At 60.7% G+C, this 12,958-nt stretch overlaps 1 protein-coding gene and 1 long non-coding RNA gene across 2 annotated transcripts; one reads left to right on the plus strand and one right to left on the minus strand.

The window, feature by feature from the left end:
* The first annotated feature begins 407 nt into the window (after positions 1-407).
* COLGALT1 (collagen beta(1-O)galactosyltransferase 1) lies at positions 408-9,636 on the plus strand. Its single transcript, XM_068664376.1, has 12 exons — positions 408-668; positions 1,936-2,046; positions 2,750-2,867; positions 3,695-3,829; positions 4,720-4,924; positions 5,677-5,796; positions 6,606-6,682; positions 6,773-6,879; positions 6,979-7,111; positions 7,307-7,434; positions 7,652-7,858; positions 8,667-9,636. Exons 1-12 carry the CDS (start codon positions 454-456, stop codon positions 8,932-8,934), a joined length of 1,824 nt encoding a protein of 607 aa, XP_068520477.1. The 5' UTR covers positions 408-453; the 3' UTR covers positions 8,935-9,636.
* Positions 9,637-10,743: 1,107 nt separating this feature from the next.
* LOC137846435 (uncharacterized) lies at positions 10,744-12,958 on the minus strand. Its single transcript, XR_011090484.1, has 4 exons — positions 12,949-12,958; positions 12,298-12,372; positions 12,097-12,196; positions 10,744-10,902 (listed from the first exon to the last, which is right to left on the minus strand). It is a non-coding gene; the product is annotated as an uncharacterized lncRNA (long non-coding RNA).

A 12,958-nucleotide genomic window follows, 5' to 3' on the forward strand; every position in this document is an offset into this window, starting at 1 on the left:
CCCCCCCGTGGGTTCGTGGGGCTGTGCCTTCGCCCCCCCCCTCCCTCTTTCCTCCTCCTCTTCCTCCTCCTCCTCCTCCTCCTCTTCTTCCTCCCCCCGGGCGAGGCCGGGCCTCGACCCCCCCCCCACGGACCCCCCCTCACAGCGATCAGCCCCCCCCGTGGGTTCGTGGGGCTGTGCCTTCGCCCCCCCCCCCCCCTCCTTCCTCCTCCTCCTCCTCTTCTTCCTCCCCCCGGGCGAGGCCGGGCCTCGCCCCCCCCCCCCCCCCCGAACCCCCCCCACGGCGATCAGCCCCCCCCAGTGGGTTCGTGGGGCTGTTCCTGCCCCCCCCCCCCCGCCTCCTTCCTCCTCCTCTTCCTCCTCCCCCCGGGGCGAGGCCGGGCCTCCCCCTCCTCCTCCTCCTCCCCTCGGGGGGGGGGAGGTTTTTTTTGGAGGCCCGGCCCCCCCGGCGGCATGGCGGCGGGGCTGTGGCTGCTGCCGGCGGTGGTGGTGCTGCTGGCGGCGGGGGGGGGCTGCTATTTTCCCGAGGAGCGCTGGAGGCCCGAGTCGCCGCTGCGCCCCCCCCGCGTGGTCGTGGCGCTGCTGGCCCGGAACGCGGCCCACGCCCTCCCCGCAACGCTGGGGGCCATCGAGAGGCTGCGGCACCCCCGCGACAGGACCGCGCTATGGTGGGGGGGGGGGGTGTTTTTTTTAAGGGGGGGGTATGAGTGGGAGGGGTGGGGGGGGGCCCTATTAGTAGAGGGAGGGGGGCCCTATTAGTAGAGGGAGGGGGGCTATAAGTGTGTGTGGGGGCCCTATAAGTGAGGAGGGGGCTGTAAGTGTGGGGAGGGGGGGGCCCTATGAGTGTGGGAGGGGGGGCTGTAAATGTGGAGAGGGGAGGCCTATAAGTGAGGGGGGGGCTATGAGTGTGTGTGGGGGCCCTATAAGTGGGGGGGGGGCTGTAAGTGTGAGGGGGGGGCTATAAGTGTGTGTGGGGGGGCTGTAAGTGTGGAGGGGGGGTCCTATGAGTAGGGTGGGGTCCTCTAAGTGTGTGTGGGGGCCCTATAAGTGAGGTGGGGGCTGTAAGTGTGGAGGGGGGACCTCTAAGTGTGTGTGGGGGCCTATAAGTGAGGGGGGGCCCTATGAGTGTGGGGGGGTCCTCTAGGTGTGTGTGGGGGCTATAAGTGTGTGTAGGGGCCCTATAAGTGAGGGGGTGGGGCTATGAGTGTGTGTAGGGGGGCTGTAAGTGAAGGGGGGGCCCTATGAGTGTGTGGGGGCATATAAGTGAGGGGGGGCGGTCTATGAGTGAGGGGAGGGCTGTAAGTGTGTGTGTGGGGGGCTGTGAGTGAGTGTGGGGGGCCCTATAAGTGAGGGGGGGCTGTAAGTGTGGAGGAGGGGGCGATATGACTGGGGGGGGGGCTATAAGTGGGAGGGGGGGCCCTGTAAGTGTGGGGGGGGGCTATGAGTGTGAGGGGGGGGGCCTCTAAGTGTGTGGGGGGGGCCTCATGAGTATGTGAGGGGGGGCTGTAAGTGAGGGGAGGGGAGCCCTATGAGTGGGGGGGGGCCTCTAAGTGTGTGTGTGGGGGCTGTAAGTGTGGAGAGGGGGGCCCTATGAGTGGGGGGGTCATGAGTGTGTGTGTGGGGGGCCTATAAGTGAGGGAGGGGCCCTATGAGTGGGAGGGGGGGGTCCTCTAAGTGTGTGTGGGGGCCCTATAAGTGGGGGAGGTGTGGGGGGGTCCTATCTATTTTTTTTTTTTTTTGGGGGGGGTCCCAGTTCTAACGGGGGGGGGGCTGTCCTGGCAGGGTGGCCCACTGGGGGCATCCCATCAGCTCCCCAGTTAACACAAGGGGGGCTCCAATTAACATGGGACCGGGATGGGGAGTTGTGGGGGGGTCTCACCGATTTTTTTTTTTGGGGGGGGTCCCAATTCTTAAGGGGGGGGGCTGTCGTGGCAGGGTGGCCGTGGACCACAGCGTGGACAACACCACGGCGCTGCTGCGCGAGTGGCTGATGCGGGTGCAGGGCTTCTACCACCGCGTGGAGTGGAGGCCGCTGGAGGAGCCCCGGTGAGATGGGGGGGTCTTTGAGGGGGGGGGCAGGTTTTTTTGGGGGCTGTGGGGGGGGAAGGAACAGCCCCCGAGATGCGGTTGTGGAGTTTTGTAGGGGGGCAGAGAGTGGGAGCCCCCCTGCTGGGAGCTGGGGGGGTTGGATGGGGAGGACCCCGAAATCTTAGGGGGTTGGTGCCCCCCCCCCTTTTTTTTGGGGGGGGGGGGGGGGGGTTGGGTATTGAGAGGCCTTGGGGGTTGGGGGTGTCATGGGGGGGGGTTATTGGTTGGGGGGGGTCCCTGCGGGTCTGGGGTCTTGGGGGAGGCTTCTGTGGGTTTGGGGGGGAGGGCTGGGTATTGGGGGGGTCCCTGGGGGTTCTTGGATTGGGGGGGGGTCTGTGGGTTCTGGATACTGGGGGTGGTCCCTGGGGGTTCTTGGTTTTGGGGGGGTAGGGTCTGTGGGTTCTGTTTTTTTTGGGGGGTCCCTGTAGGTTTTTGGTCTCAGGTGGGGGGGGGGCTTGTGGTTTCATGGCTTCAGGGGAGCCCCCCCCTGGATTTTTTTTGTTTTGGGGGGGGCGTCTCCAGAGGTTCTGTATGCTGGGGGGGGGACACCTTTAGTTCCTGGGCCCCTCACAGCACCCCCATTTTGGGGGCCGAGCCCTCCCCCCGTGGGGGGGTCCATCCTGACCGTGTCCCCCCCCCCTCCTCCCGTGCCCCCCCCCAGCTCGTACCCCGATGAGGAGGGCCCCAAGCACTGGTCCAGCTCCCGCTACGAGCACGTGATGAAGCTGCGCCAGGCGGCCCTGGAGGCTGCCCGCGACATGTGGGCCGACTACCTGCTGGTGAGGGGGATTTTGGGGGCAAACCGCCCCAATTTGGGGCCGAACCACGTGATTTGGGGCTGAACCGCCCAATTTGGGGCTGAATTACCCAGTTTGGGGCCGAACCCCGTAATTTGGGGCTGAATTACCTGATTTGGGGCTGAATTACCCAGTTTGGGGCCGAACTGCCCGATTTGGGGCTGAATTACCCAGTTTGGGACCGAACTGCCCAACTTGGGGCTGAATTACCCAGTTTGGGGCCGAACCGCGCAATTTGGGGCTTAATTGCCCAATTTGGGGCTGAATTACCCAGTTTGGGGCCGAACCGCGCGATTTGGGGCTGAATTGCCCAATTTGGGGCTGAATTACCCAGTTTGGGGCCGAACCGTGTGATTTGGGGCTGAATTACCCAGTTTGGGGCTGAATTACATTGGGGGGGGGGTAAATTTGGGGGCCGAACTACCCAATTTGAGGCCCAAACGATACAGTTTTGGGGCCGAATTGCCCGATTTTGGGGCTGAATTAACCAATTTGGGGCCGAATTACCTGCTGGTGATTGGGGGGTGAATTTGGGGCTGAAGTACCCCAGTTTTGGGGCTGAATTCCCCAGTTTTGGGGCTGAATTCCCCAATTTGGGGCTGAATTGGTGTTTGGGGTGTGAATTTGGGGCCGAATTCCCCCATTTTAGGGCCAAAGAACCCAAGTTTTCGGGCTGAATTCCCCAATTTGGGGCTGAATTGGTGTTTGGGGGGGGTGAATTTGGGGCCGAATTCCCCAGTTTTGGGTCAAATTTCCCCAATTTCGGGGCCGAATTCCCCAATTTCGGGGCCAAACTTCCCAATTTGCAGTTCGTGGACGCGGACAACGTCCTGACGAACCCCGACACGCTGGGGCTGCTGATGGCGGAGAACAAGACGGTGGTGGCCCCCATGCTGGACTCGCGCGCCGCCTACTCCAACTTCTGGTGCGGGATGACGGCCCAGGTGGGAGCCGGGGGCCCCTGCTCCCTTTTTGGGGGGGCGTCTTCCTCCCCCTCCCTGCCCTTCTGGGGGGTTGGGGACGTGGGTGCGGGGTTTGGGGTCTGGTTGTGTGCTCTGGATGCTGAGATCCCGTTGGGGTGCAGGGTGATGGGGGGGGCACCTGTGTGCAGGTTTTGGGGCTCCCCATCATTGGGGTGCAGGGTGCTGGATTTGGGGACACCCACTCATGGAACTTGGGGCTCCATCAGGGTGCAGGGTGATGGGGGGGCACCTGTGTGTGGGTCCTGGGCTTTGTTGGGGTGCAGGGTGATGGATGTGGGGACACCCATGTGTGGGTATTGGGGTTCCCCTTCATTGGGGTGTAGGGCGATGGATTGGGGGCCACCTGTGTGTGGATCCTGGGGCTCCCCACTATTGGGGCGCAGGGTGCTGGATTTGGGGACACCCATCCCCAGATCCTGGGGCTTCCCACTATTGGGGCGCAGGGTGCTGGTTTTTGGGGACACCCATCCCTGGATCCTGGGGCTCCCTGGGGGCGCAGGGTGCTGGATTTGGGGACACCCATCCCCGGATCCTGGGGCTCCATTGGGGTGCGTGGCAATGCGGGGGCACTCGGGTGGATTTGGGGACACCCATCCCTAGATCCTGGGGCTCCCCTCTATCGGGGTGCAGGGTGCTGGATTTGGGGACACCCATCCCCAGATCCTGGGGTTCCCCTCTATTGGGGTGCAGGGCGATGGATTTGGGGTCACCCATCCCCGGATCCTGGGGCTCCCCTCTATTGGGGTGCAGGGTGCTGGATTTGGGGACACCCATCCCCGGATCCTGGGGCTCCTTGGGGGCGCAGGGCGCTGCGGGGTCACCCACTCACGGCTCCTTCCCCCCCCCCCCAGGGTTACTACAAGCGCACCCCCGCCTACCTCCCCATCCGCAAGCGCGAGCGCCGCGGCTGCTTCGCGGTGCCCATGGTGCACTCCACCTTCCTGCTCGACCTGCGCAAGGAGGCGGCGCGGGGGCTCGCCTTCTACCCCCCCCACCCCGACTACACCTGGGCCTTCGACGATATCATCGTCTTCGCCTTCTCCTGCAGGCAGGCAGGTGAGCCGTGCCCCCCCCCCACACCCACCCCCCCCCGGGCCTCGCTGCGGGGTGGATCCGCAGGGTGGCATCCTTGAAATTTATTTTTATTTTATTTTATTTTATTTTATTTTATTTTATTTTATTTTATTTTATTTTATTTTATTTTATTTTATTTTATTTTATTTTATTTTATTTTATTTTATTTTATTTTATTTTATTTTATTTTATTTTATTTTATTTTATTATTTTATTTATTTTATTTTTTATTATTTTATTTTAATTTAATTTAATTGGTCTGAACTTTAATTTAATTTGAACTTTAATTTAATTTAAATTGAACTTTAGTTTAATTTAATTGGTCTGAACTTTTGGGTAGACCTGTGCGGTGTCAAGAGTTGGACTTGATGATCCTTAAGGGTCCCTTCCAACTCAGGATATTCTGTGATTCTATGATTCTAATTTTTATTTTTATTTTATTTTATATTTTAATTGATTTGATTTGATATTTTTTATTTTATTTTTTATTATTTTATATTTTATTTTTTATTTTATTTTATTTTATTTTATTTTATTTTATTTTATTTTATTTTATTTTTATTTTACGTTTTATTTTATATTTTATTTGATTTTTATTTTTATTTGATTTTATATTTTATTTATTTTATTATTTTATTTTATAATTTTATTTTATTTTATTTTATTTTATTTTATTTTATTTTATTTTTATTTTATTTTATATTTTATTTCCTTTCTGCCTTTTTTTTTTCCAGAAGTCCAGATGTTCGTCTGCAACAAGGACGTGTACGGCTTCCTGCCGGTGCCGCTGCGGTCGCACAGCACCCTGCGGGACGAGGCGGAGAGCTTCCTGCACGTGCAGCTGGAGATCATGGGTGGGTGCCGGGGGGGTCCAGGGGGGGGGGCACACAACATGTTTTGGGTTCAACTTCGTGCTTCGAGACCCCAGGACAGGGCTCGGAGGGGGAGGTTTTGCCAAAAACAGAGGCTCGGAGCCTCCTGCAGGGGCTGGGGGGCTCTCACCCATCCCCGTCCCCCCCCCCGGTGTCTTTTCGGAGCCCCTCTCCCCCCGTCCCCCCCGCCCCATGCTCACAGAGCGCCTTTGTTGGGGCTGGCGGGCACAAAGATTCCTTTTAGGAGGGCAAAATCCGCGCCGGTTTTGGAAAAAACGAGGCTGAGCTGCACAAAGATCCCCCTCTTCCACCGCCAAAATTTTTGGGAGGGGTGGCAGAGACCTCGGTGGGTGCCAGCCTGCGGCGGCCGAGGCTCAGCCCCGGTTTTTTTTGGCCGTCTGCGGGTTCGCGCTCGCCTTCTTTTGCAGAAGGAAAATTTCGGCAATTTTTGGGAGCTGGGCTCCAAGAGGATCCTCCTCAAACCCCCCCCTTATTTAACGAGGGGTCGGGGGCTGCAGAGCTCATGCAGGAGCTGCCCCCCGTGGCAGAGATCCCCCCCCCCCAGGTGGTGTCGGTGCCCAAAAATAAAAACGGGGAGCACAAACGGGGTCAATTTGTTGCTTTTTTCCCAATTTGTTGCTTTTTCCCCAATTTGTTGCTTTTTTCCCCAATTTGTTGCTTTTTTCCCCAATTTGTTGCTTTTTTCCCAATTTGTTGCTTTTTTTCCCCAATTTGTTGCTTTTTTTCCCCAATTTGTTGCTTTTTTCCCAATTTGTTGCTTTTTTCCCTAGTGAAGAACCCCCCGGCAGAGCCCTCCCAGTACCTCTCGGTGCCCCCCAAAATCCCCGACAAGATGGGCTTCGACGAGGTGAGCTGGTGGCACTGAGGGGTGGGGGGTCTCACCCCGTGGCCGGGGGTCCCCACGTCACCACACTGTCCCCCCTGTGCCCCCCCCCAGGTATTTATGATCAATTTGAAGCGCCGGGCGGACCGGCGGGAGCGCATGCTGCGGACCTTGTACGAGCAGGAGATCGAGTGCAAGGTGGTGGAGGCGGTGGATGGGAAGTGAGTAAAGCTTGGGAGGGGCAAAAAATTGTGGCTGGGGGGGGCGAAAGTCCCGTGCATTGCAGCTGCCCCCCCCCTGTGTCTCCTCCTGCTTTGCAGAGCCATGAACAGCAGCGAGGTGCAGGCACTGGGCATCAAAATGCTGCCGGGCTACAAGGACCCCTACCACGGCCGGCCGCTCACCAAGGGGGAGCTGGGCTGCTTCCTCAGCCACTACAAAATTTGGAAGGAGGTGAGAGGGGGGGGGCTCGGGGGGGGAATTTCGGACACCCCAGAGCCTCGGGGGCAAAGAGCTCGGCTGTGCCTGCATCTGCGAGGAAGAGGAGGGGCAGGCAGGCAGCGTTGGGTTCTTGGTGTTCTTTTTTCCTATTATTTTTTTATTTTTATTTTTTTTTTAAGAAAAACCAACTTTCTGCTAAATTTCCAGATCGTGGAGAGGGGGCTGGAGAAGTCGGTGGTGTTTGAGGACGACCTGCGCTTCGAGATCTTCTTCAAGCGCCGCCTGATGAACCTGATGTACGATTTGGAAGAGGAGGGTTTGGATTGGGATCTGATGTGAGTACCCGCACCCAAAAACCTGAGCCGACCCCAGCAGCGAGTTTGCTGCAAAAATCCCAAACGAGGCTTTTTTTGGGGTTTTTCACCCCGTTCTGGAGGCAATCCAAGAAAAAAAAGGCGGCGGGGAGGGCAGCGCGCCTGCCTTTAACAGAACTTGGAGATTTTGTGTTTTTTTGGTTTTTTTTTTGAGCACCTTTGTCCCCGTTCCCTGCAGCTACATCGGGAGGAAGAGGATGCAGGTGGAGCACCCCGAAAAATCGGTGCCGCGCGTGCGGAACCTGGTGGAGGCCGATTATTCCTACTGGACCCTGGCCTACGTCATCTCGCTGCAGGGAGCGCAGAAGCTGCTGGCGGCCGAGCCCCTCTCCAAAATGCTGCCCGTCGACGAATTCCTGCCCGTCATGTTCAACAAGCATCCCGTGTGAGTGGGGGCTGCGCGCTGCGGGAGGGTTTTTTGGGGGAATAAGCGGCGTTTTGGGGTTCACGCGTGGAGGGAGCTGCGTGGCGTTGAGGGGAGTGAGAGCTCGTTGCAGGGGAATGGGTCCAAATCTGTCGATATTGGTGTCGTGGCATTTTTCCCCTCATTTTTCTGCTGGTGGCTGGTTCTGATCGGAACCTGAGGCTGGAATCTGGGTCTGTTCCCCCATGAGAGCTGAAAGTGTTTTTTTTTTATTTATTTATTTTTATATTTTTATATTTTTATATTTTTTATTATTTTATTTTTTTTTTTTGGAAGTTTTTGCTTCTCTTACAAAAGGCCCAGGCAAGGCTTTGTCCCTCTGCCCCCACGACATTCAGTCCCTGACGCTCACCGGGGTGGTGTAACTGGGAAAGCAGAACGTTTTGCCCAAATGGCGTTTTTTTTGAGTTAAATTGCTTTCAACCCTGAGCCTGCCTGTCCCAGCTCCGCTCCAGCAGCAGGGCAGCAACCTCAAAGAGCCCCCGCTGCCTGTCCTTTGTCCCCTGGTGTCCCCCTCGTGTCCCCTCGTGTCCCCTGGTGTCCCCCTGGTGTCCCCCTTGTGTCCCCTGGTGTCCCCCTCGCGTCCCCTTGCGTCCCCCTCGTGTCCCCCCGCATCCCCTGGTGTCCCCTCACATCCCCTGGTGTCCCCCTCGTGTCCCCTCACGTCCCCTGGTGTCCCCTCGCGTCCCCTGGTGCTGCTGTGCCCCAAGAAGGGCCTGGAGGCGACCCCCCCACCCACTGCCTTTCTTTCTCCCCCCTGTTCCCCCAGCGCTGCCTACATGAAGCATTTCTCCTCCCGCAACCTCCTGGCCTTCTCCGTGGAGCCCCTCCTGGTTTACCCCACGCACTACACGGGGGACGACGGCTACATCAGCGACACCGAGACCTCGGTGGTGTGGAACGACGAGAAGATCAAGACGGACTGGGACCGCGCCAAGTCCCAGAAGATGAAGGAGCAGCAGGAGCTGCGCAACGAGGCCAAGAACTCGGACGTGCTGCAGTCCCCCCTCGACAGCACCGCCCGCGACGAGCTATGACCGGCGCCCGCCGGGGACTGGCAGCAGGAGGCCGCGGGGCCTTGCCCTCCCTCGGCGGCGGTGCTGGGGAGGCCGCGGGGGGAGCCCCCAGTTTGAGCGGCCCCAATTTGGGAGCCCCCAGTTTGTGAGGTGCCATTTGGGAGCCCCCAGTTTGTGCGGCCCCAATTTGGGAGCCCCAGTTTGTGTGGCCCCACTTTGGAGCTCCCAGTTTGTGGGGCCCCATTTTGGTGCCCCCATTTTGGAGATCCCCTTTTGAAGCCCCCAATTTGTGCGGCCCAATTTGGGAGCCCCCTGTTTGTGTGGCCCCATTTGGGAGCCCCCATTTTGGAGCCCCCCCACTTGGGAGCCCTCATTTTTTGGGAGTCCCACTTTGGAGACCCGATTTGGAGCCTTCATTTTGTGGGGCCCCCATTTTGGAGCCCCCCAGTTTGTGTGGCACCAGTAGGGAGCCCCCATTTGGGAGCCCCCACTTCAGGCACCCCTCATTTTGGGGACCCCTCACTGGGGAGCCCTCATTTTTTGGGGGGGTCCCACTTTGGAGCCGCCATTTTGGGTGCCCCCATTTGGGATCCTCCCCCCTTCGGAGCCCCCATTTTGGGGCACGAGGAGCAAGGGGTCCCCGCCTGGCCGCGGCCCTGCTGCACCGCAGCAGCTTTGGGGTTGTGTTCTCGTTTTATTTTGTTCTTAAATTTTATTTTGGAAGTTTTTGGCCTTTCTCCAGCAGTACTGGGGGGGGGGCTCAGGGGTGAGTCGTGAGGGAAGGGAGGGGGGTGATCTGCGCATGCGCTGCCGCACGGCATGCTGGGAGCTGTAGTCCGCCAGCCTCGCGCCTCCGGGCAGCCATTTTGGGCCCCAGGGGCTGCTGGGAGTTGTGGTTCCCCGCCATTCCTCCCTCTGGTCGGCCATCTTGGGCCCCAGGGGCTGCTGGGAGTTGTAGTTCGCAACGGGTCTGGGGTCATGACGCCCCCCCCAAAAAAAAAAACCGGGGACCCCAACGAGGCGCTGACACGGGGGGGGGGGAGGAACCGTTCTTTATTGCCCGCGGCCCCCCCGGCTCAGTTGGCAGCGTTGTTCTCCCCCTCCCCCCACCCCCCTCAAGCCCCCCCCCCAAAAAAAAATTGGGGGTTTTGAGGGGGGGGCTTGGGGGGGTCGCGGTCCCGTGAAGGCTGCACAGCTCCTGGGGGGGGGGGGGGGGGGGAAATGAGGTCAGAAGTGCTAAAGACCCCCCCAAAAAAACTGAGGGGGGCAACAAAAAGGGGGTAGAGATGGGAATTGCCCCCCCAGGAACTAATTGCCCCCCCCCAGACACCAATTGCCCCCCATGGGCACCAGTTGCCCTCCCAGAGCTCTAATTGCCCCCCCGAGGGCATTAATTGCTTCCCCAGACACTAATTGCGCCCCCCTTGCCATTAATTGCCCCCCCAGGGCATTAACTACCCCCCCAGGGCACTAAACACCCCCCCCCAGGCACCAATTGCCCCCAGGGGCACTGATTTCCCCCACCCCCAGGGGCACTCATTTCTCCCTCCCCAGTGCATTAACTGCCCCCCCCCAGCCCCTAATTGCCCCCTCTTGCCATTAATTGCCCCCTCTTGCCCCTAATTACCCCCCCCAGACCCTATTTGCCCCCCCCTTGCCCCTAATTGCCCCCCCGGCTCCTAATTACCCCCCCCAGGCACCAATTACCCCCAGGGGCACTAATTTCTCCCTCCCTAGTGCATTAACTACCTCCCCCAGCCCCTAATTACCTCCCCCAGCCCCTAATTACCCCCCCCAAGCCCTATTTGCCCCCCCAGCCCCTAATTGCCCCTCCCCCGGGGCAGTACCGGGGGGTCAGAGCTCGTCGTGCTCCTCGTGGGGGGGGGGCTGGCGGCAGGCTGCGGGGGTGCTGAGCTCCATCAGGTACTCGCAGCGGCTCGGCTCCGTCGTGGCCGTCACCGCCGTCTCCGTCCCGCACGACAGCTTCACCTGGGGGGGGGGGGACAACGGGGACACCCCCGGGGTAAGGGGAGACCCCCACGGGGAGGGGACAGCCCCCTGGGAAAAGGACGGACGCCCCCCAGGAAAGGGGACCCCCCCCACAATAAGGGGACACCCCCATTACAAGGGGAGACCCCCCGGGAAAGGGGACGCCCCCCCGGGAAAGGGACACCCCCGCAGGAAAGGGGACCCCCCCACAATAAGGGGACACCCCCATGGGGAGGGGGCACCCCCCCGGGAAAGGGGACCCCCCCCACGATAAGGGGACACCCCCGGGGTAAGGGGACACCCCCCCGGAAAGGGACACCCCCATTACAAGGGGAGACCCCCCGGGAAAGGGGACCCCCGTACAATAAGGGGACACCCCCATGGGGAGGGGACACCCCCCCGGGAAAGGGGACCCCCCCCACGATAAGGGGACACCCCCTGTAAAAGGGGACAGCCCCCGGAGTAAGGGGACCCCCCCCATGATAAGGGGACCCCCCCACGCGGAGGGGACACCCCCACAATAAGGGGACCCCCACATGGGGAGGGGACCCCCCCATGATAAGGGGAGACCCCCCCGGGAAAGGGGACACCCCCCATTGTAAGGGGAGACCCCCTCGGGAAAGGGGATGCCCCTTCCCGGGGGGGGGAATTTGGGGACATGGGGGGGGGTTGGGGGCACCGAGGGGGGGTTTTGGGGGGTTTTGGGGGGGGGGGTAGGGACACGGGAGGGTTTGGGGCGGGGGTTAGGGACAAGGGGGGGGGGTTGGGGGGGTTTTGGGGACTCGGAGGGGGGTTTGAGGACTTGGGGGGGGTTAGGGACAGGGGTGGGGTTTGGGGGGGGTTAGGGACACGGAGGGGGGGTTGGGGGGGTTTTGGGGACTCGGGGGGGTTAGGGACGGGGGGGCTCAGGGGGGGTTGGGACTCGGGGGAGGTTCGGGGGGCTTTTGGGGACACAAGGGGGGGCTTGGGGGGGGTTTGGGACTTGGGGGGGTTAGGGACACAGGGTGGGGTTTGGGGGGGGTTTTGGGGACACAAGGGGGGGCTCGGGGTTTTGGGGACTCGGGGGGTTTGGGGACACGGTGGGGGTTTGGGGGAATTTTGGGTACTCGGGGAGGTTCAGGGGGTTTTGGGGACTGGGGGGGAGGTTCGGGGAATTTTGGGGATGCAGGTTTTTTTTTTTGGGGGGGGTCTCACCGTGGTGGAGCGGTTGGGGCCCTGCCAGCAGCCGGTGCCGTGCTCGTACTTCATGGCGCTGAAGCGGTCGTGCTCGGGGCCAGCCCAGGAGCCCCAGGTCCTGCGGGGGGGGGGGACAAGGGGGGGGGTGTTTTAAATGGGGGGGGGGCACAGCCACAACCCCCCCTCACCCCACCCCCGGGGGTTTGGGGGGGTCCTCACCCCAGGTTGGTTTCGGCGCCACCGTGTTTGGGTTTTTGGGAGACGCGCTTGAAGGGGCACAGGCGGTAAATGTACCTGGGGGGGGGGCAGAAAAATGAGGGGGGGGTCCCAGTGACCCCCCCGGACCCCCCCTCTGTGTCCCATACCCACCCCACCCCCCATAGCCCCATACCCAGCCCCCCTTTTGCTCCCAGTATCCCCATACCAGCCCCCCAAGACCCCCCCCAGCCCCCCATTCCAGCCCCAGCCCCCCCCAGGTTTTGCCCCCCATCAGTGACCCCCCCAGCCCCAAAAAGCGGTGCCCCCCCCCTCAATACTCCCATACCCCCCCTCTTTTGCCCCCAGTATCCCATACCAAGCCCCTGAAGACCCCCCAAGACCCCCGAACCCCCCCATACCCAGCCCCAGCCCCCCCCCAATTTCCCCCCCCAAATTGCGACCCCCCACTGCCCCCCCCGGCCCCAAAAAGCGATGCCCCCCCCCCCACTAACCCCATCCCCATCCCCCCAAACAACCCCAAGACCCCCCAAACCAGCCCCCCCCCCCAGCCCCCTCCACCCCCCAGGTGCCCCCCCCTGGCCCCCCACCCCCCCAGGTGCCCCCCACCCCCAGTGACCCCCGCGTGCCCCCCCCGTGCCCCCCCCCGCTCACTCGTTGGTGC

This window comes from Anas acuta, chromosome 32 (genome assembly GCF_963932015.1).
Source record: "Anas acuta chromosome 32, bAnaAcu1.1, whole genome shotgun sequence".
Classification (NCBI taxonomy): Eukaryota; Metazoa; Chordata; class Aves; order Anseriformes; family Anatidae; genus Anas; species Anas acuta.

Excerpts from the sequence above, each read along its gene's own strand:
- COLGALT1 (XM_068664376.1), top strand. The coding sequence starts at position 454 with ATGGCGGCGGGGCTGTGGCTGCTGCCGGCGGTGGTGGTGCTGCTGGCG. Across the intron at positions 5,797-6,605 it reads CGTGCAGCTGGAGATCATGG|TGAAGAACCCCCCGGCAGAG; the intron begins GTGGGTGCCGGG and ends TTTTTTCCCTAG. Across the intron at positions 7,112-7,306 it reads ACTACAAAATTTGGAAGGAG|ATCGTGGAGAGGGGGCTGGA; the intron begins GTGAGAGGGGGG and ends CTAAATTTCCAG.